The following is a 25120-nucleotide window of genomic DNA, read 5'->3' as shown; positions in this document are numbered from 1 at the left end:
TTATAAAAAAGAGTAGGGGATGAAACTCTTGTACAGCTTGTTTCAAATGCAGTGGCGGGCAGTTCAGGAAATATTTTATCTCGTAGACAGACGAATATAACTAGAATTTAAATAGTATAAATATTTTATCGCGTATGCAGTGGCGTGGCAATATTTAACAATTTGAGAAGAATATTGCTTTGAAATGAAATTGCTTTTACATAATTGCTTTATCTTTAAAACCGTAATTATATAGTCATTAAGGACATATAAAGAACTGAAGAATTACATCCAAGAATTTGTAACCATTGGATTGAAATGAGTTTGTAATACAATCTCACATGTTTTTTCCAGTGTCATAAATCAAAGTACGAATACGGGCAATATAGTGTATTTTTATGTATGAGAGAGTAATAAAACAATAAATTATGTATGCAAATCCCTAAACTGTTGATACGGGTGACTCAATGAAAAACAGATATTTGTCAACAAGTTTACAGAAGTATATAGGAAAACAATTTTAAATTGAGTATGACCACCAGGTATAAAGGTTGGAGCAGAATAGAATACAATAGTTGTGAGGCTTACTAATCTCTAAATAAGGTTGCCAGTGTCGGAGTGATGGAGGTTAACAGGTACTAATGAATTTGCAAGAAATGTAAGATGTTTATTTTATTGGTTATATATAACCAATAAAAGTTTAATAAGTACCTACCTATTTGCAAAATAAAGTTTAATTCTTTATTAAATATATTGATAAAATAAAACGTTTTATTTTATCTGAAATGAGTGCATTCCACGAAGTAAGGGTTTCAACAATCAAACATTTAATTCTTTAATTCCAGGAATCTACGACAGTAATTGACTGGATAATTACCTTCTAAACTTATTCCACAGAAAATGTGATAGTGGGTTTTTCCATTTTGTAGGAAGGTTTAAGTGGCGTATTCAAAATTCTTAACAGTTCACTAAAAGTAGGTACTTCAGTTGCAAGGTGCAGTTTATTGTGTATACTAGTGTTATGGAAAATTTGGAAGTGCCGTGTAAACGCCGAAAAATTGGTCCTCTAACAGTTAATGAAAAAACATTAATATTTAATTGTTTTAAATCATTTACAGACAAACGTTTATGTGAAAGTGTTGATGAGACCGTTGAGTTAGTTAGCAGTACACTTGGTGTTGGGAAATCTACGATTTACAGAGTTATTAAAGAAGAGAAATGTGGTAGTTTTCAAATGCCACGTAATGCTCCAGGGAAACCAAAATTTAAAATAGAATATCATTTTAAAGAAGGACTTCGACGGAAAGTGCATGAATTCTTCTTTAGACAAGAATTTCCAACATTGGATAAAGTTCTTGTCTTAGTTTGAGATGATAAGGATTACCCAGAAATGAGTCGAAGTACGTTATGGAAACTTTTAAAAGAAATAGGCTTCAGCTGGAAAAAGAATCCCAGAAAGTCTATTTTATTAGAAAGAAGCGATATTGTCATATGGAGAAGACATTTTCTAAGAACCATAAAGGAAATGAGAAACCAAAAAAGAAAAATATTTTATCTTGATGAAACATGGATCAACGAGGGTCATACACCAAATAAATTTTGGCAGGATCAAACTGTTACAAGTCAAAGGCACGCTTTTGTAAATAACTTATCTACTGGTTTAAACCCACCATCAGGAAAGCGACGCAGGCTGATAATAGTACACATTGGCAGTTCAGACGGTTTTGTTGAAGGTGGTTTATTAACTTTTGAATCAACTCGTACCGGTGACTACCATGAAGACATGAACGCTGATGTCTTTCAAGAATGGTTCGAACAAATGATAGATCTTCTTCCTAAGAACTGTGTAATAGTAATGGATAATGCAAGTTATCACTCCAGACTTATAGAAGGACTGCCCACAACCAAGTGGTTAAAAAAAGACTTGCAGAATTGGCTGAGTTCAAAAAATATTACGTACCATCCCGGATCTATAAGAAAGGAACTTTATTCGTTGTGTGCCCTTCATAAAGAAAAATTTAAAAAATACGAAATTGATGAAATTGCCAAAAATCGTGGAATGACAGTACTTAGATCCCCACCATATCATTGTGAATTAAACCCGATTGAACTGGTATGGGCACAGATAAAGAGTGAAGTTTCAAGAAAAAATACCACTTTTAAAATTCATGACGTTAAACAGTTGTTTTTGGAGGCCGTAATTAATGTAAAACCTGAAAACTGGGAAAAGGCAGTAAATCACACTATTAAAGAAGAGGAAAAAATGTGGAAGCTGGACAATATTACTGATAAAATGATCGAGCCAGTTATTATAAATCTTGGTTCTGAAAGTTCATCTTCTGAATCTGATTTGGATTTGTAACAAGTAGCTGTAAGTTTTATATTAATATTTTTATTCATCTATTTAACATACCTTAGACGGTTTTAAAAACTCTTTTTCTCTTTTGTAATTTTTAAAAATTAAAAAAAATGTGAATTTTTTAAAACCCTTTTTAATGTAGACCAGTCAGTTCTAATATAGTGTGTGATAAAAGAGGTCACTTTTGTTTACATACACATAACACTTTATAACACTGAAATAATTCATTTATTTTTTACAATTATTCAAAGTAATTTTTCAATTAATCTTGAGCACGCCCATGGAGTGGTCGGAGCTACCAGTTAAAATTATGCTAATTACTCTCTCGTTCATAAAAATAAACTATAGAAACTATTTTATAAATGGAAACGGTTTAGTGTAGTTTGAGTAAACAGATCAGTGGTTCAAAGATGTACAAACACTGTTTCCTGAAGATAACCAAACCAATATGAAACAACGTGTGAGCAAAGTTACTGATGTATGTGCAAGCACAGTAAAATGATCATTTAATAAGCGAATATGTTTACAAACGCAGATTCAAATAATTCACAAGAATTTCCAGCCACAGCTCTTGCTAGACAGAAAGAAGCTTTAACAGACTTGGGGGACTACGACAAACAGGTCATTAGAAATACAATTCACTATTTTTATGAGACTAAAGGTGGTCGTGGTATAACTGAAGCTTTTGTAAAGAAGGCTTGAAGAGTCGTACGAGTGGACTAGAAGTATAAGTTCTCTATACAGGATTGTAAAAGATTTGAGATTTAAATGCATGAAAACGAAAGATAATCGACGTTTATCCCTCCTGGAAAGCCTTTCCATTGTCCAATTGAAAATCCCAAAAATCGCTTTTCATTAGCCCATCCCTCTCTCTTGTCGTTTCCTCATTGCTGAGGATCGTGATTTCCTACAATGCGGGCTGTCAATTCTCTCCATCTCTTGCGATTTTGGGCTGCTCTCGTGGACTCGGAAAACGTCTCTCCAGTGGCTTTCTGTACTTGATCTGACCATCGTATAGGTGAGCGTCTTCTGCCTCTACGTCCTTCTACGTTTCCGCACACAATTAGTCTTTCTAAGTTGTCATTGTCTCTTCTCGCAATGTGGCCAAAAAACTTTAAAACATTTGCAAGACACTGAGAGGAGAGTCTGGTCTGAATGTTTAGCTCTTCGAGAATCGACTGATTGGATCTGTGCTCCGTCCACGAGACGCGTAGCATTCGTCTCCAGCACCACATTTCGAATGCGTCAATTCTTTTCCTATCCTCTGATTTTATTGTCCATGTTTCGGCACCGTAACTGAAGATTGAAAAAATGAGTGTCCGTACCAGTCTCATTTTGAGTTTTTTGGATAAAGAGCGGTCCTTCCATATTTTTGACAGTCGACTCATCGCGTTCTTGGCCATCCCTATTCTTCTGCGAATTTCCGTATGGGAGGAGGCTGCATTGCTTAAGGAAGATCCTAGATACGTGAACTCGTCTACTTTCTCGAATTGATTTAGGGCGCCTGTTGTTTGGAGGATATTCGCGTGGTCCACAATCATGATTTTTGTTTTCTGATTATTAATCTTGAGCCCACACTTGTTGCTTTCGGTTTCTACTCTCTTTATCAGTCTCGACATCTCCTCTTTAGATGTTGCTATCAGTATTGTATCGTCTGCGAATCTTAAGTTTGAGATCTTTTTTCCTGCAATGGAGATGCCGCCTCTCCATCCATCGAGTGCGTTCCTCATTATGTATTCTCCATATAAATTGAACAGGTCTGGAGATAGTATGCACCCTTGTCGTACACCTCTGCTGGTTTTGAAGGTATCAGATTGCTGGTTTTCAATTCTTATTTTAACTGAGTTATCTTCGTATAAGTTTTTAATTAATATTGAACTTAATTAATGAGAACTTCCCACTTCACACAATCAAATGCCTTTTGGTAGTCTAGAAAACAGATTATTATTGGAATTTTAAATTCGCGGGCCTTTTCTATAAGCTGCCGCATATTAAGGATTTGCTCTCTCGTACCCTTCCCTTTGACAAAGCCTGCTTGTTCTTGGGGAATTTGTTTGTCTAAGTATTGTTGCAAACGGCGTTTAATGATTCTTAGTAATATTTTGCTTGGATGGAAAATCAGTGAGATGGTACGATAATTACTACACTTTGTAGTTGTTCCTTTTTTATGGATTGGTATGCACAATGATGTGCGCCATTCTCTGGGCCACTTTCCGCCCATAAGCCCATCACTCGTGTATAAATATGAGGGATTTTCAGGTCAGGGAGGGCAATCTTTCACAGGCTCTTTTTTCTTACTTCGCTGATATCAACAATATCCCAATTCACTTTTGAGAGTTCTTCCTCCAGTTCTTCGAGTGACCAGAGTGACCAATTATTATATGCGGCGATGTTGAGGTTAATCTTTTTGACGCACTTTCAGTAGGGCTGGTTTACAGTGATCGAGTTTTTGGCATTTAAACATTGCGATTACCTTGCATGTTGGTAATTATTTATATTTATTACTACGGGTAGCTTAAAACCGTTTGTTCATTTCTGTAGAGCTCCGCGTAGAGGAACAAGGCATATATTCAATAAGATTTCGCCAAATCGCCCAGTGTCTCAAGAGGCTGGCGTGAAGTGCAACTATTTAGTTTTTATCACGATAGCTTTCGCCTTAACTTACGAGTTTTAGGGCAGGATGGGAGACATGGGGCACAATTAACTTTACACGGAACCACGAACAGTGACAACGATAGTAATATCATGTGAATCCATGTGCGGGATTCAAAATGTCAGCGGGAAGCGCTACCGAATAATAGACCCTTGCACAATGGCAGGCTAATCCGCACGCCATCACATATGCTGGATCTAACATAAGCCCTTGAGATCTTCTGCAGATCTCATGCCATCAGTGTACAAGATGTCTTTGTCAAGCAGGATTCTTGATCGAGACACACTCGATTACGAACAGTCGCGGGATATAGCAAATAAGAACGTGATAACCAAAAAGAAGACGAACTCGCCGAAGAAGTTGGTACATCGACCGAGGACAGCACTTTTAGAAAAAGAGTCTCCAGAGGAGGAGGATATCATTACGTGATTTGGTCGCATAGTAGTTCGCACGTTGATGAGCGTCGTCCCGCCCCGAAATCCTTGCCATTGGCTAATTGATCAGTGTATAAATCTAAGCGATTTTCAGGTCAGGGTAGTCAGTCCTTTATGGGCTCCCCCATAGACTCGCACACACACTCTGGACCCCTTCTGCAGGGGCTTTGCTCTTATTTTAGTCCACCAGACTCTGAGGCTAAGTTTTGTATACTACGAATTTCTGTCATTTCTAATGTATGAATAGCTATTCTTTATTACAACTAACTGCAGAAATCCATACCTATTTAAAATAGATTTGAAGCAGAGAATCCTTCTCCTAGCACAGATGAGGCCCTCTGCAGAGCGTACGAGGCAAGAATGGAGATACCGACGAAACAACAAAGTGACGGTAAGCCAATTGTACATATTGGCTTTACCATAATATACAAATTAATAGAATATCCCATTAATTCTAAAAAAGCGGATATGGTATCTTGGATTAGAGAAAAAATATACCATTTATAATATCAATGGTAAAACGGCAATAGTATGAAATCGTTAAACAATACAAACAATATTATATTCAATATAATTTTGACAAGATACTGCAATAATATAAACAGACTTAAACCCTACAGAAATGGTTTGGACCGAAATTAAAAACGGAAATACCAAACAAAATGTTACTTTTACTTTAGGAGCTGTAAAAGTGTTGATCGAGCAGGAATTTGCCAAAGTAACTGTATATAGGTATGATATAGTATAGTATATGATAGGATTGATTTAAATGATTCCAGCGATTAAGCCAGTGGATCTGATTATGACAGTGAATAAAACTTTACAACATTATGATATTATGATTATTATATTATGATATTACTCATTAATGTTTCCTTTGGCTTCCATTCATAAGCTGTTTTAGTAATAATGCTATAAAGAATAACGATTTTAAAGTTAAAACAATCTTTATCAATGAGTAATAATATTGTAAAACGTATTGTTTCAAATTTAAAAAATGGTTGCTAAATGATATATTTTATTATTTTTTAATACATTGTGTCCATTTGGTAAATATCTTCAACAATTGTAAATCGTAAGTATATTTTCGAACGCCACTGCTTCGTTGGGTTAGACATTACTGTTTCGAGAAATCCTCGCTGCTGCTTTAGCAATACTTTACAAATCAAATTTAACAATAATTTAATATTTATTATTGAACAAGATTTTACAGTCACACAGTAGCTGCAATTTCGGAAGAGGTATCATCTTCAGTAAAACTAAATCATTGTCCACCATACCAGATTCTTTAAAGGCAGTTAAAGCAATTACAGCTACACATTTACACATGCCATTGAAAGTTCACCATTCGAAACATGTAGAATTTGGCAAGAACGATGTAACGAACAAATAAACAAATTCAATCTGATCGTTTGGCAGGCGCCAGCGCATACCAACAAGTAGTCAACCATTGCCAATGTTTTAAGAGACAGATTTAACTTTTGACCATGTTAGTAAGCCGCTTAACTATTTGAGATTGTAACAATATACTTGTTTTTAGTCTTCTTTCTTAAAATTTTTTATATTCTTCATGGACGCTGGAGACACAGTGCTTAGATATATTTCTATTCTATTCATATCTCCAAGTTCTTCAAGCTGAACTGCTTTTATCTTCTTCAACAGATAAAACTACTTTTATCTGTTGATATGTTCCTTTATTTTTACCTGTACGTATAATATGCCCCATCTATCTTTACTTCGGTCTTTTCTTTTTTATATAAACAAAGAGTTTCAAATTCTATGATTAGCGCTGTTATTATTCATTGGTTCAATCTTATAATGTGCCAACATATATTAAAAAATTGGATTGGTCTTAAAGTTAATGTGATTTAAGAGTTATTCAATGTTGATAAGCCGAAGGTGAAAATCTTGAATTATTTATATGTGCCTGGCCATCCATGAACACAACTACTCCGTTACTACGAGTACAACATATAAGTAACTGACAAATGAGATGTCGCATAAAAGCCTATAACCCAAAGATGGTAATAAAGGTGAGAAATTTGACCTTGAACTTCCGGTTTGGAAGTTGCAACCAGAAGTACTGTTTTAGAGTTGCCGAAATAGTACAAGCGATATATTATTCGACGCGCATGAGCAAACCAATAAATACATACTTTCGGTTTTTATATCAGTTAAAAAATCTGGTTAAAAATTTATCACCGGAAGTTTGGCAAAAATGACTCAAAATTAGTAAAATCGTATATTAACACGACGAAAAGTACAAAAATGACTTCGTGTTCTACTTCCGGTCACGTTGGGTGGAAAATCTAGGACTTACGAAGTCCAATTGCTTGACATTTTGTTTGGACTAGTTTTGACTGCTACTTTTCGTTGATTTTTACTGCTCCGAGCTATCGAAATCGTCTTTGATGTCCTCTTCAGGGCTTCCTGGGTCTTTGTCTCCTGAGTCCCCAGACACTTCTACGCTTATCACTAGTCACTATACTACTGCTACTAGAAACAGCTGACGGTTCATTTATACCGTCGATGGTAACGTGGTTTGGATGGGTGTTGGCGCAAATATTTCTGACGGTGAGATTTTGATTGTAGGGTGGATCAGACGATATTTTATTTATGAGAGGTCTCCATGTCGAGAGTAATCGGATGCCGTCGCCTCTTTTATTAAGACATGTCTCATGTATTTGAATGATCCTTATATTAATAACTATTGTTTATTTTATAATTTGTTGATTATTAATTTATTTTAACAATAAATATTTTTATTGCAGGCGCATGTTTCCTACCGTTAGAGTTTCTTTCACTGGAATTCGAACAGAACAAAAATACGCCGTACTACTAGATATAGTTCCTGTAGATAATAAAAGATATCGGTACGCTTACCATAGATCGTCGTGGTTAGTAGCGGGGAAGGCTGATCCTCCTGCTCCGTGTAGAACTTGCTCGCACCCCGATTCACCGTTCTCTGGAGAACAGCTCAGGAAACAAGTCGTGTCTTTCGAAAAAATCAAGTTAACCAATAATGAAATGGACAAACATGGTCATGTAAGTATCTGTTTTCTATCAACTATATCAAATGTATCAAATGTACACTCGCGATCATAAAATCCGGGTCACCTTGAAAATCACCGATATTTCATTTTTAACGAGCTTTATCGTAAATAATAATAACACAAATACAAACTAATGCATGTTTCTGAGAATTGTTGCGGTTTCCTTTGTAACAAAGAATTATAATAGTGCCGATTTCGCGGTAAAGTGCACACTTCCCAAAATGAACGGTACCTGTAACTCCGCTTGTTTTAAATGTCTCGTTTATACTTCGACTTTCTGTTCAAATGCAACGGTCAAACGTTTATTATGCCACCATTAGTGTTTATTAGTGCCATTATTAGTCTTTATTTTTTGACAAAAATGCCTTTGACTGTTGTTGAAACGGCACAAATTGTTGCACTTGTGGAACACAGGCACACTCATCGGCAAGTCGCAAGAACTGTTGGTGTAAGCCTTTCTACGGTTCAACGAGTGCTTCAACGCTTTCAGGAGGCAAGTTTGCTAACCAGGCGACCTGGCTCTGGACGAAGAAGAACGACCATGGCACTAGATGACCGTTTCCTTGTGTTTCAGGCTTTACGAAATCGGACCTCAACTGCGGTTATGCATCAAAATCGTCTAGAGGAAGTACGAAATCGCAATTTTAGTGTTACAACAGTCAGAAGAAGACTTCGTTCTTCTTGACTATCTTCTCAGGTAATGGCTAGAGGACCGCCACTTCGCCGGGTGCCTCGAGTTGCACGACTAGCTTTTGCTCGACAATACGCGCATTGGGGAATTAACGATTGTAGCAAAGTGTTATTCTCAGATGAATTCCGTTTCTGCCTAACTGGATCCGATGGACGTGTAAGAGTTTGGAGGAGAACCGGTGAACGATTTTCACAAGCTTGCATTACTCCAAGAATGCCATTTGGTGGAGGCTCGGTCATGGCTTGGGGAGGTATATCTTCCGACTTCCACACAGAATTACCCTAACCTAACCTAACTGCACGAAGGTACATTACGGAGATTCCGGAAGAACATGTTATGCCCAAAATGGCAGGGCTTGGAGAAAACACCATTTTTATGCAGGACAACGTGCGACCGCACGTTGCCAGGATCAGTATGTAATACTTGGACGAAGTTGGAATTACGAAGGTACCCTGGCCAGCTAGGTCTCCGGACCTGAATCCCATCGAACATCTCTAGGACGATTTGAAAAAACGTATTCAAACCCATACACATCCTCCTAACAACCAACAGGAGCTTAAGGATCTGTTAGTGAGAAAGTGGAATAACATACCACAACATGTAATCCGGAGAAAAATTGAGAGTATGCCCCGTCGTCTGCAAGAGGTTATTAGAGCAAGGGGAGGCAATATACGATATTGGTCATTGAAATTTCACTGATTTTTTACCACGTTCTGTACTTTCCATTTTTTTTTCGTATGTCTGTTTTATCAACAATTTGATTTTTTTTCTGTTTTTTTAATACAAAAAATACAATAGCAAAAAAAAGGTTATTACTGCACCAGAGGCAAAAATATTTAAGAAACTTGAAATTTTCAAGATGACCCGGATTTTATGATCGCGAGTGTATTAAATGTTTTCTATCTATATTTTGGTTTTTTGTTATTACTTGTACTAATCCGCAAAGAACAGTTTTTTAAATAATATTCAAAAACAAATTCTTGACCAGATCTTAATGTCTAAAAAGACGTCTACGAAAAACTTCATATATTGCAAACTGAATCACAATATTGTAAAACATCCACACGCCTACTGTTTAAATCAATTTCTATTTATTATTACTGCATTCTAATTAAACAATGACTAGATATTACAGAAATCAAAGAATTGAAAAGAAAAGATTTTTGAAGTGAGTTAACAATTTATTTCCTAGTTAGCGCTTTCAGCTAATAAAGCCATCTTCAAAGCTATGCTACAATAGAACAATAATATAAATAACTAATTTAAGTTTACATAGTTTCACTTACGTCAAGTTCTTAAATTATCATTACTAGGAGAGATCTCATTTGGTAAAAATAATTTTTTACCGAACTAACGAGATCTTAATAGTAAAAATGTCAATATTTTGTATAAAAAATATGATTTACATTTAAAATCCACTTCTATAGGGTACAATAACTATTCTCCAACTAGCATAAATGCCCTCGTACTTAGTAACAACTCTTCACCGCAATAAAAACAAAATTTTAAAATAGACCTGTTGCTTAAGATTTTGCAATTTGCTTAAAAAAATTTCTGAGTTTTGTAGATTTTCACATAAACAAGATGTGTAATAAGTAACAGGCAATCGTACGCAATAGAAACTGATGGAATCAATAATAATTTTATGGAAGACTATAAAATGATGAGTTCGTACAGGTCCCTTCTGTTTCTGTAGCATCTTTGTACAACTGTTTCTTGGTCTTCTTAATACCATTTTTAACATTTTTTAATTAGTACCTTCCATTTTAAGTATATATTTATATTCTTCTTTTGCTTCTATAACACCTATCGCTACTCTGATGATTTTACTCTAAGTGTATTTTAAAATTTTTGACTTAAACACTATAGCAAAGAAAGTAATAGCCATACCTATATATTTTTATGTGATTTTTGTTTTAGCTGGTGTTAAACTCAATGCATAAATATCAACCCAGGATTCACCTAGTGAAACGGGCGGAAGGCATGGCTGGTGCAGTAACGGATTTGGAAAATGAAGAGTACAAAACTTTTATATTTCCTGAAACGATCTTTACGGCAGTTACAGCATATCAAAATCAACTGGTAAGTTTTTACACATTATTAAAATAAATAATATGGTGTTAAGCTACTATATTTTTTTTACGTCTTTATAAATAAAATCGTAAGCTTTCACATCAGCACACTAGCTACAAAACATAGTCTTATCCCTGAAAGACGAATAGCTGCCAAATTTTTCACCAGGATTCACCTCTCATTTGGAGGTAGTGGACACACGCCTTTGGTTGACCCTAAAAAAGTATACCATTTTTTTTCCGCCTTAATGAAGGGGGGAATCTTCAAAAGACATCTCAGTCCAGGTCGTCGCCTGATTGACCTTAGTGCAGCATTCGTTCGTCGTACTTCCGGCGATAGTTCCCGAGGTCCTTTAAAATTCCCCTTTCGTCGCCGAGTCTACCTCGAACGCCTACCTGCTAAACCAGATCCTCCATCCAGCGATCCGGAACCGGAATGGCATCTGTAAGACCAGCATCACGTTCGAAGCATAACCTTCATTCATTCATTCTCCACTCATCCACATATCCACACTCCATTCATCAGCAAGGAGACTCCCTGTCTCGTTCCAGTTAGCACGTAGAAGACCCTCATCGCTCCTAGTACAGCATTACTCCCAGACGGACATTTCATTTCCATTCATTAAAAGTGTACCTGCCACCTCTGCATATCAAGTTAGGATTGATGAAAAACTTTGTCATAGCTATGGACAAGAATTGACAAGGTTTTTGTACCTCAAAGAAAAGTTTTTTTCTTGGAAAACCATGAAGATGACAACTACAAGGTATATTTCAACAATCTACTAAAAGCTTTCAGTGATTTGGACTGCAACATGCCTCTTAAAATCCAAGTTTTACTTGGACTTCCTACTTGGACTCCTACTTGGACTTTTTTTCACAAAATCTTCGAGATGTTAGTGATAAACATTCAGAACGTTTCCATAGAGATATTTTAAGTGTGGAAAAACGATATCAGAATGATAGATTCCGAAAATGTGGGCTGACTACTGCTGGACATTTAACAGAGATGTACCAGAAGCAAAATACTCTAAACTATAATTATTTTGGATTCAGTGTTAAAAGCACTGTAAGAATTAGTCAGTAAAACTTTTGGGACAAAACATTATATTTTTTGTGTGTCAGTGTTTTTATTCTTTTAAAGAATCTGACAGATACAGTTTTTGTATCTCTTTATAACTGTATAAAAGTACCTAGTCATAATAATTTCGATAAACTGGTCCTTCGGATCAGTTTCAAGATCCAGATCTTTAATCCATTACTAGATAGAGAGAAAACTACGGAATTTAATAAACGGATGACAACAGCATTTACTGTTAAACCTGATTGGGTATATCTTTTACCATATTTTAATTTAAAGGTGTATCTAAATATTGGCGTTTATATAAAACAAGGCTAATAATAACCATTTGGATATAAATGTTGATATTTTATTGAATCATAAATAGTTAATTATACCATATTGGGAACCATTTATATATCGCTTGTCAATTAAATTTATATTGAAAATTCCCACTAATTAAAACAAAGAGCATCATAAAAAGATCAGATACCTATTTGGCTTGTACATTTACACGACATATAAAGAAATAAAACAGTTAAGCTGTCGTTTAATATAACCTTCGATGAAAAGCTGCAACACCTCCTCACTCCGCCAGTTATCATAAATTACTTTCTAATGGACACAACATGTTTTCAAACAGATTTCGTCTGTGGATTCGCTGTAATTAATTTATGTTATTTTGGCTGCTGTAAACATGGCCAGGAGTGTCAGTGAGCGTCTTACGAGGTTCTTAAAATATTTACTCAAGTTAATCAATTAGAGAAGGAACTGTTCCTTACACAAAAGTTTCTTTCCCTTTTTTTTTTCAACTTTTTATGAATTTTTATGCCAGTTACAATTTTTACGTAAAAAAACAACATTCTTTGGTGTTATTATGCCATTTTATAGGAAGACGTCGAAAGAAAATAAATCAATACCCAACAATGCTTACGAGGTTGAACTGGGGTTGAACTTGGGTATTTATTGATTAAATTTTTTTAAAATCTAAATTTGTATTAAGAATAGTTTATTCTTCTTCTCTTTCTTCTTGATGTTATCTATAGACATATATACCTATTCATTCTTTAAGTTACTCCTCCTTTTCAAAACTGTTTTAACATCATCATTGGTCCGACAACATCGACATCCCAAATGCTAGTAAGAAAAGTCCTGTAGGTATATAGGTCTATAGGATATGGACTTAAAATAAAACCCAATAGATTTATTGTGTACACATAAAAAAATGTGACACTGACAAATTCAAATATTTAGGATTCATACTCTCAAAAAATGGAACCACCGAGCAAGAGATAACCAGCAGATTAGCACAGACAAGTACATGTATTAAACAAATGAACGAGGTACTGTGGGATAGACAGATTACACCTTGGTACGCAGTATAATGACCTATGGAGCAGAGAATTGGGTAATAAAAAAATGAAACAGGTCCAAAATAACATCAACTGAAATGGAGTTCATGAGAAGAAGCTGCAGAGTGGCAAAAATGGATCGCATCAGAAATCAGTATACTCAGCTACATCGAAGGAAAACGTTTAATTTGGTATGGACATGTGAGAAGAACAGATCATACAAGGTGGATAGCAAAGATTTCGGATTGGAGCTCAATAGGAAGGAGGAAAAGAGGTAGACCCCGAAGATCATGGAGGGATGAAGTGGACAAGGCCATGGAAAGACGAGACCTTAGAGATGGAGAATGGCAGAACAGAAAGGACTGGAGACGTTGGCTGAAAGAAGGAAGGCGGCGACATCTGTAAAAATCCTTGTATAGATATAGATAGAGACATAAAGAAATATCATTATACTTTTTATTAGGAAGTCCATTTTTATACGCTTGAGACCAAGAAATAGTCAACACAGTGTAGAAAAGGTCCAAAGTTTATTGTAGAAAGTCAAAGACATGGGATCGGCCGGAATTATATTGGAAAATGTGTTTTATTATGCCTTTTTTTTACTAAAAAAAGAAGGCACAATAATAACTGTCATATACTATACAGCTCTATTAAATCGTGTTCATCGATTTGTGAAAAAAACCTGTACCACCCACAGTATCACCAGATTTTACCACATGTGACTATTTTCTAACCTTAACGCCGTTGTACAACTAACGGTAAGATCATAGCCGAATCTTAACACCATTTTGAGCAATTCAAGTAATATAACATTTAATAAGGAATAAAAAAGTTAAGAAATCGTCAGTATTAAGTGTATTAAGTGAAAAAAGACAAAAGTTGAAAAATAAATGATAATTTTAAACCGTTATGGGATGTATAACTTTTCCAGAATGCTTTGTAAGTCAAATCTCTTGATATATTACAATCATTAACATAACACACAACGATCTATTTATTATAGTTATCTTGGTAGCTAAAAAGTTTAATGGGTGGAGTAGTTGTTGATCAACCAACTTGAAAAACAATACGTTTTGCAGTCCGCGAATTGGGAAAATTGTCACACAGTAGAAGTACATTCATTTTGCTATCAGCGCCGATGCTTGGGTGGGCCACAATTGGCGTCGGGCCAAAATACCTCGCTGCTAGCTCGTTAATTAAGAGGTTGCTATTCGGACAACAATATTTTGTTTATGACAAACTTAATCTGTTGATGTATAAATATTGTCGCGTCTGCAAGTTATGAATACAATTTCACATCTGCTAGTGTGGAAAATTTATTGTTAATGTAAGAGTTTTTATGTGCTCCGGTCTCATAAATCAGCAAAAAATAAAAATATCTTACACAGTTGTATAAATTCTTGAACATGTAGGTAATTTTGGTGTTCAGATTTATTCGGTAAATGAAGAAAATTTTATTATACATTCCACTACAATGCACCACGAATATTAAATGTTTCACATGAGTCTATGCACCTTTTTAATAATATTTATTTTATGAACCACAAGGAAAATGAAATTACTGTATATTGAACTTTTAAATAAAAGATTTTAATAAGTTAATATGTTATCCTGCTATGATCATATAGCGTGCAGCATCGGATAAAAACAGCATAAACTTTTCACAAGGAATGGGATCTGGTCGAAAGGAGTTCGCTAATTCTTCTTTTATGAATCTCTTCCTATTTATTCCTTAGTTATCTTCTTCTTTTTTATAAGCAATTCTGCTTCTTCATTGGCGGACTAATACCTCTATGGAAAGTTCTCACTCCATCTTTTGTGCGGTCGTTCTTTTACCGATTGGTGACTTATCTCTTGCTATATTGACGACACGGGCTCTTGCTATCTTGATATTTTATGAATCTTGTAACTGTTCTTGTAAGTATTCGTTCATTCTAGCTGTTTGCAGGAGTGCTTCTGAATGAGCAGGGATTCTGGTTAAAATCTACTATCATTAAATGGGCTATATAAGGCCTAGCGGAATAGGTGGTTTCATTTACGCATAAGCAAATATAATTGAAGACACAAGTGCATGAAGGATCTATGTGACATTTGTAAGTTATTAAGAAAAATGAGAAAAAAATACATTTATTAATAATATTAGAAAAAAAAACATTTATTATTAGAAAAAATTTTAGAACGTACTTAGATCCTTGATTCACTGATTAAATAGCAGAAGTACCAAATTGTTTAAATGTATAAAGAATATATGTAACCAATAACAAAAATAACGCAATATATTGCTCTTATTTAATAATAAAATATACAATAACTATTTCTTGGTACATTTTTTACAAAGATAGTAAAAAACTTGATTTTCACTTCAAAGAAACCTTAACGTGTTCTTCGTCTAGTACTTTTTCTGCCGAGATCTGCATCTTGTTGCTTTTCACAAATAATAATGGAGTAAAAATGTCTGTAAACCTCATCAACAAAAATTAACTAAATTGTTAATTTTTCCTTCGGTCAAAGTGTTTGTTTTGTTAGCCATTACTGGTAAATTTAATTAATTAATTCTTTTTCTGAAAAAAATAAGATATTGATATAGACATATAGAAGTTTTTGTTCTGGGCAGCACAAGAATTAGATCACATGATAAGATGATCTATTTTCTTGTTTCTACTGGATAACATTTGCACAAATGTATGCCTACTTCTAAGCTGCCCTTTGTGGCTACACTTTCAGTCCAATTAAAAAAGTAGACCTTATCACCTTCATTTGTTATGCTGTAAATTCCAAGATTGTAGAACTTAGATAAAAACCTTTTGAAATTGTAATTCTTGGTAGTGTCATAGTCTGTTGGTCTATGGTCATATAACATATGTTTTAGTTGTCATGCGCATATTGCCTGTCTGCTTTCTGTTGGTCAAAAGCAAAATGGAAGTTTTCTTTATACTCTTCATTTCCCAAACCTGCATCACAGGTAGAACGAGTGCCACTCTTGAGCTGTCCAAATGAGAAATTAAATTCTGTAATGAAAATGTTACAGTAGAAACTCTTTGTTACTGAAAACCTTTTATCCAGCTCATTTTCTTTGATATATTGTTTATATAGTTCGTGCATTTGTGACATATTTAGTAAAGGAGATCAATACATTTTGTTGGCATTTTTGTTTCTGGATTAGTGAGACATGTCAGCAGGAAAAGATAAAATGCGCTGTTTGACTACATCAATCAGTTCTTGCGGAATTTTGTTAGGTCTCGAATTGATGTCCTCTTCTATCAGAAGTTGGTGCTGTGGTCCCAAAATTTAGTTTTTGTTAAATTAGTTAAACCTGTTTATTTGAAATTTGATACAATGACATGAAGGCAGTTTTACAAACAGATCTTATGCTTTTCTGACAGGTTATTAAATAACTAAATGTGGCAGATTTATTCTTTGTTGCTTTTTTTATGACGGTAAACTGTCTCTATTGAAATAGACTTAATGAAAAATTATAGCATTTTTTGCATTTCAATACCAAGCATAAAATTTGCGAAATATTGTCTCTCTCTCACTTTGGTCAAATTGTTAGTCGCAATTCTTTTGACATTTCTTCTTTTTACATAGAGACCCATGCTCAGATTTTTTTTTGGATTTTCTTTTTTGGTTTATAATGATATATAAGCTTTACCTTGTTGTCTAGCAATGGCAGAGTTATTTTTCTTTCATGTATCAGAGTGCCGATTTCGTATTTACATTTTTTTTCCTGGTAAATCAAATATTTTTTTGTTTTGAGATGTTGTAGTGAACTCTAAACTAGTTATGTTCTCAAAAGACCCATATCACTCACCCAGTTTAGACTCTTCCGGATTATATTATGAACACATTTGACCAATGCGTTCTTCCTATTATGACATACGGATCAGAAACTCTCACGCTCACAAAAACAACAGCACTAAAAATGCGAGTGGCACAAAGGCGCATGGAAAGATCAATTCTCGGCGTGACAAAAAAGACAGAATAAGGAATCAAGACTTAAAGAAAAGAACAGGTATCAGTGATGTCGTCGAACGTATAGCCAAGCTGAAATGGAATTGGGCAGGTCACATAGCGAGACTGAAACACACAAGATAGACCAGAAAACTAATTGACTGGCGCCCAAGAGAAGACAAACGCAGCAGAGGACGACCACCAATACGCTGGATGGACGACATTGGACGAATCTCCAAGAAATCGCAACAAGAAGCACAGAACCGTGAAGAGTGGCGAAAAATGGGAGGGACCTATGTCCAGCAGTGGACAGAAGAGGTTGCATGATGAGTCAAAAAATATTACTGTCATTAATTTGTTGTATTTTCTTTATCAGGTTCTTTATCACTAGTAAGTGGTCATCAGTACTCTATCCAGATCTAAATCCAGCTTGTTATCTAGGCTGATAGATGTCTAATTTAGCGTCCAGTTTTTTTTTTGATAATTTTTGTGAAAAGTTTTTATATGTGTGAAAGCAAACTGATAGGACGGTAGTTTTTTAGATATGTTATATCTCCTTGCTTATGTGATAAATAAATGACTGCATTGTTCCATTGAGAAGGAGTTCTTACTTGGAAGATGCATTTGGTGAAAAGCTAGGCCAAAGCATGGATAATTTTATTTCCACTAATTTTGATCGCTTGTATCACTACTCAGTCATCGCAAGGGGATTTGTTAGTTTTAATTTTTAAAAGTGCAGTTTTGATTTCTTATGGAGTTATTTCTGGCGTTAATTCTGATCCCTGGTTTGTGATTTTGGGCAGGGGACCAAATCTAAAGGATTTTGGTTCTGTCATTAGTTATGTTTCCATCTTTGTTTTTTATTTTGTACATATTTTTGTTGCCTATGTTGTTCGTATTTGGCCTCAAAACTTTTAAACCTTTGTTTTGTTGAATTATTTTAGTTATTTCTCTTGTATTATTTTCTCTTACGTCTTTTCGGATTGACCGGTAGATCTTTATTAAATTTTTTTATTGTTGTTTGGTTAAAGCCGTATTTTTCCGTCAGCTGTCTTATTTTACCTATTAGCTCTTTGGTATTTTTACTTAGTTGGGCAGCACTCCCTTTCCGTTTCTTTTAGAGTCTTCATTATGAAATCATTTGCTTGATCTACGTCTTCTATTTCATCTTGCAAGTCTTGTATATGTCTGGTTAGTATATCTTCATACAGTTCGTTATTTTCTGGGGGAATCCATTTCTTTTTCTTATTTTTAGGATCATCTTTGTTCTTTCCAATTAGACATTTAATAGTATCTTAGCTCAGAATAATCTGTGGTCGCTTTTTATTGAAAATTTGTTGAATACTTCGATGTCTTTGATTATTTTGTTTCTGTTTGTTATAATATAATGCATTTCATTTTGGACACTGCCATTTGGGCTGATCCATGTCCATTTACGCTGAGGCTTTTTATCGAAAAAAGAGTTCATCATAGATAAATTTTCCTGGTGTAAGAAGTTCAGCAATCTTTGCTCTTGTACATTTCTTTCGCCAAATTCATACTTACCCATTGCTACTTCTGCATCATCTTGTTTAAACTCCATTTTCGCATTAAAGTCGCCCATAGTTACTCCACTCTTTTAGGGTACCACAAAAGAGGAAGGTATTACGTAATAACAACAAACTAAAGATGTGCCAGATAGGACTTGACGGCCAACCAATGGAGAAATTCCCAGGTACTAAAGTAATAAAATAAAAATAAAATCTACGAAATTCTGAAACAAAGATGGTCTATTTTTCAGGAAATATAAAAAAAATAGTAGTTTTGCATAAAACATAGAACAACATTCCGCGAGAATGGCTGCAGTCATCCTTTGTGATGATCCCAAAAACAGCTAATGCCACAAAATGCAATGAACACCGCTTAATCAGTTTAATGAGTCACTTGCTGAAACTCTTCCTTAGGATATTACACTCAAGAATGTACAAGATACTAGAAGAACTTAGCGGGTCAACACAATTCGGTTTTAAGGGAGGACTAGGAATAAGAGAGGCAATTTTATGTTTGAACACCTTAATACAAAACTGTTTAGATCAACGAAAAGATGTCTACCTCACCTTCATCGACTACGAGAAGGCATTTGGCAATGTTAAACATGATATCATGATGGAACTACTACATAGGGCCAACATTGACCAGAAGGAGATCAGAATATATACTGGAACCAAATGGCAAAGGTGAGGATTGATCAAGACCAATATACGGATGAATTTCAAATCCGGAAAGGTGTCCGCTAAGGCTGCATACTTTCTCCGATGCTTTTTAATTTATATGTTGAAAATATATTTGCGGAAGCATTAGAAGACACGGAATTAGGCATTAAGGTGAACGGCATACCAATTAGCAACCCACGCTATGCGGACGACACAGTAATTATAACTGATAATTTGGAAGATCAGCAGTTATTACTTGATAGGGTGAATAGCATAGGTAAAAAATATGGCCTCAAAATCAACATTTTGAAAACGAAATATATGGTCATTAGCAGAAACCCTCCAGAAAACCCGATAATATGCATAGGTGACGATCGCATAAAACGCGTGAAAACTTTTAAATACCTTGGCACCACAATCAATGACCAATCGGATCCACAACAAGAGATAAAAACCCGAATACAAATGGCAAGACACGCTTTTGCGAAATTCAGACCGCTCCTATGTAATCAAAACCTAAATTTCGAAATACGCTACAGAATAGTCAAGTGCTACATATGGTCCATCTTGCTTTATGACATGAAAACGTCTATTTCCATGTCATATTTTTTGACAAAAACATTTATTAACAAACTTGAAGCATTTGAAATGTTGTCATTGAGAAGAATGATGCGCATACCTTCGGTGGATAGAGTTCGAAACGATGATGTCCTTAAGAAAGCCGGCGTGAAAAGAGGACTCTTTGAATTAATTAAAAAACGCAAGATTGGTTACCTTGGGCACATATTGAGAGGAGCAAAATATAAAATACCACAGTTAATCCTACAAGGGAAGATCGAAGGTAGGAGAGGAGCCGGCCAGAGCCGGATAAACAATTATCCTGGTTAAGGAATATTAAAGAATGGACAGGAATACACAATACAGGCGAGCTGTGTCACGCCGCCAAGAACAGAATTCTAGTAATGAGATAGTCGCCTACGTACTTTGATGTATGGCATGTTAAGAAGAAGAAGATGTAAATTATTCTACTTGCATTAATTCTCTTCTCTACTCATTACTTTTTTACAGTATTGACTCACTGTTGACATACCGGTATCATATTTTACAAAAAATCCGGTATAATAGGGGTTAAAATGACTGTCCCTGTAAACACTGTTGACAACTATAATTCTAAAAGATACCTATTACAACAAATATTTTGGAAGATCTATCATAGTGAAGGATTGATCTTATATTCCCTAGTAGAACATAAAAACGAATACAATGGCCACCCTATTAATTTTTATAACTTACATCGGACATATCTAATTATTGTCACTAAATGTTACAATAGAAACATAAAATTCAAATCCTAACAAAAATGTTTATGCAAAACAGGATTAAAATCTGAGATCACTCGGTGATAACGAGTGGTCCCTGAATATATACATTTCTTGTGTATGTCACCTGAAAAGCTGATGTCGTCTCATGCATCATATTGTTCAGCATCGAGTTCGAAGCGGGGCTCCCGCTCCGGGGAGCCAAAGTACTGCATTCCACGAGGTCTTCGTATCGGTTGCTGTCACTCCCCGTGAATAGATAATTGGCCCACCTCAGGAGTGCCTCATTCTCTTGCTGCCTTGCTGACTGTGAGTTGGACTGACGACCTGTATATTTAGCACCCTCTTATATCTGGAAAATCTACAGGGACGTATTTCAATTAATATCCGAGTCCACCTTTAGTTTCATTAATTGTACGATTCAATTTTAAGCAGTTTAAATGGTCAAACACTTATTCATGATTTATACAGGCAGGTGGTCAGCTCTGTGTATTCTGTTGATCGCTCCCTATTTATTTATTTTCACAGTAATATATTTGTTTTCAAATATTGTATACAATCAAATCACGACATTTGTTTTGGCTGGAATGATCATTTCAAGTAATATATTTTAGTATTTATACTCCAGAATTGGATAATTACTTATTATCCAATTCATAAATTAATTATAAAAAATGGTACTGTAGACTAGTGCGAAGATTACTACTGTTTCTGTATTTTTAAAATTAAATAAAGTAATTTTAAAATTTATTTATTAATTTCATTGATTTCAATAAAATTAATATAAAGTTTACATGTTGTATAACGACTCTCCTTGTGATGTTTACTATGGCGTCTATTTCGAAAAAGTCGTATTTAATATGTGCTACTTAGAAATCCTTTTGAAAATATAGATATGAAAATTCAACTTAAAATATTTCACTATTCTTTGCCTCAAAGTGACTAGTCTGTACAGGGTAAGATATGCAATGCTAACCTTATGGGAATTTCGCCAAGACGTTGCCAGTTTCATGCAGTGAGCGATGGCGTTCTCTATTGTCTATCTTTCAAAATAAACGGAATAAACCAGGAGTTCTCAACAAGTCCCTACGTACAATTTTATGTAATTTACAAATATCGTTTGCTAATAATTTTACATAATACTATACATTATTTGTTTCTAATAGTAACTTATCAACTTTTATCTTTTATTAGTAGCAAGAGTATAATAAAATGTGCAATAAATAAACATTTGTTTCAAAGTTTAAAATAATTCCGGTAATTTCTACTAACTGCCAAATTTAAAATGTTATTTATGTCCCTGCAGTGCTAAATACTGCCATAATGTGTAAGGAATTTGTAATTTTGGTTGATATCAACTGCAAATACTGTCTTCTAAGTTATTCAGTAATTAAGAAGTAATTAGAGTAATTCTTGTACAGAATATGTTTAAAAGCTTGATACATCCATGGCCTTAATTAGTCTTTATTTATTCGGAGCGCGTAAACATATTCGAGTTACGATTATTTGTACCATCTTAGATGTACTGTTACTGTTTTGTTATTGTTAGTATTTGTTGTTGGCTGTTGTTGTGATTTGCTGTTGGCAATTATTGATATTTTCTGTTTTTTGCTATTGTTATATTTAACACCGAATTTTTACCGCAAAATGGAGGAAATTGTTCAATGGAAACGTGGAAAAGCTCTAAAACTTTCAGAGAAGCAGATACTAATGAATATTATTAATTATCATCCTAATCAGGATAACAACGATTCTGTATCAAGTGTAATTAGGAAAATCTCAGGAATGAGTGGTGTTTGCGAAAAGACTCTGTTTTGCATACGACAGGAATATTCATCACCTTTACAATCATTACAATCTCTAAAGAGCAGGCCCAAGAAGCGAAAGGTTGGTAATTCTCGTGACAACAAGTACGATGAAGGTGTCAGGGGCCAATTGTCAGGGGATAGTTCATCAATTTTTTCGTGACAATATACCACCAATAATAAACACCATATTAGCTGTTGTAAATTTAGAAGAAACTTTGCCCAACTTTTCACGGCCCACGCTACATCGCTTGCTGAGTGATATGGATTTTGTGTTTATAAAACGTGGCAGAAATTAAATTTTGATTGAAAAACCAGAAATCATCTCGTGGCGTCATCCTTATTTATGCGCAATTCGTAAATCCCGTGCAGAAGGATGCATCATAGTGTATTTGGATGAATCATGGGTAAATATCGGGCACAGTGTGAAAAAAGAATGGGTTGATAAAACAATTACATCTCATCGCGATGCTTTTGTTCGTGGTCTGACAACAGGATTAAAAGCTCCAACAGCTCGTGGTGCACGGTTCGTTTTATTGTACGCAGGATCTACCAGTGGATTTGTTGATGGAGCAGAGCTCACGTTTTTGGCAAAGAAAAATACTCAGGACTACCACGACGAAATGGATGGACCGACCTTCGAAGATTGGTTCGAAAATAACTTAATGCTAAATTTGCCAGAAAAAAACTGTTGTGGTAATGGACAATGCCTCCTATCACAGCAGAAAGTCAGAACAAATTCCCAACAGTTCAACACTAAAAAAAGATATTCAAGAGTGGCTGTCAGAGGACCTTTTTTTTGAAGAAGACTACCTACAATGCGAGTTACTTGATGTAGTCAAGGCCTTCAAAGCAAGATATGATAGGTAAATAATAGAAGATATTGCGATAAAGCACAATGTGAAGATTCTGTGGCTTCCACCCTATCACTGTGAACTCAATCCCATCGAAATGGTTTGGAGTGAAGTGAAACGGTATATAGCTGGACGCAACGCGAATTTTAAAGAAGCTGAAATGCGAAATTTAATTACAGCAGCGTACCAGGTCATTACGCCAGAGAAATTGAAAAACTACGTAAACCACGTTATAGCAACAGAAAAAAAAATGTGGGAAATTGACAATTTGTTTGATGATATCGAACCAATTATTATAAATATAAATAACGGAGATAGTGATGACATTGACGATAATAATGATGATGATGATAGTGAAGCAGAAACTAAATGTGACAGCGATTGACAGAAAAAGAAAGTAAATAAATATAATGGTGTACAATTACGATTACTTACACAAATTACAAAATTAAATACAATGACTTCTTTTATTTTCAACTTATTTATTAGCTTTAGTTTCGGATATTTCTACGTTTTGTTACTGCCAACGTATACAGTGCGGTTTTTAAAAGTCCTTCCCCTCTTAACTTTTGAACGGAACAATACATAAATAAAATGTTTCTTTATATTTTAGTTCTATTTTATTCGATTTTATTTAAATCCATAAACAAATGGTTTGTATCGCTAGCACATACTGTAGAATTAAAAACAAGCTTCTTGTGTGACATAAATAAAAGGCATTTCTTAATTTCTATTTTATTTTAATTTAACCCAAGTATGTTGTAGCACATATTATTTATGTTTGAGAACCACTGACAGAAGGAAGCCAGGCAGGGTCGTTAGTGGGCATTAGTACTTAAGCTACCCTCAACACAAAAGATGGATTACTCTAAGTAGTAAGAATTAACGTTTATTTTAATACAAGTTTGCAAAGAAGTATGGCATCGATGTTGTGCATTTACCATTTACAGACTAGTCACTTTGAGACAATCTATAGTAACTGAAGAGTGGTCAAGCTAAGTGATCTGTGCGAAGTACAAAAATTAAAATTTGTCATTAATAAAAAAAAACTTGAGAATCCAAAAAAAAATAACACAAATATATAATTCATCGAAAAAAAACATATATCAAATTTTTGGTTATAATACACTGAAGAAACTTAGTAATTCACAATAAATGTAGAACCAATAGAAATGATCTAAGTCCACAGAAATAATATACGATTAAAAATCTAAAATAAAGGTGAAAAATGCTCTATTTTCCTGGTTAATGAATTCTAGCATGGCGCGAAGGTCTTTTTTTATTTTTATTTATTAGCTGAACATCAGGAAAGGCTAAGAGCTCCGTTGACTTTAACTTTTGGAAATTCA

The 25120-nt window shown here is 34.7% G+C and overlaps 1 protein-coding gene across 2 annotated transcripts in view; it reads left to right on the top strand.

Moving 5' to 3' along the window:
• Positions 1–25120, top strand: part of LOC140432859 (T-box transcription factor TBX20-like) — a 194726-nt gene that overhangs the window by 120869 nt on the left and 48737 nt on the right. For both annotated transcript variants that reach the window (XM_072521000.1, XM_072520999.1), the window contains exons 3-4: positions 8197–8470; positions 11090–11251. In XM_072521000.1, coding sequence (XP_072377101.1) covers positions 8197–8470; positions 11090–11251 — 436 coding nt within the window. The remainder of the gene's footprint in view (positions 1–8196; positions 8471–11089; positions 11252–25120) is intronic.

Source organism: Diabrotica undecimpunctata, chromosome 1 (assembly GCF_040954645.1).
Source record: "Diabrotica undecimpunctata isolate CICGRU chromosome 1, icDiaUnde3, whole genome shotgun sequence".
Classification (NCBI taxonomy): Eukaryota; Metazoa; Arthropoda; class Insecta; order Coleoptera; family Chrysomelidae; genus Diabrotica; species Diabrotica undecimpunctata.
The sequence above is the reverse complement of the archived record's forward strand: the minus strand, read 5'-3'. Positions and strand labels throughout refer to the sequence as shown.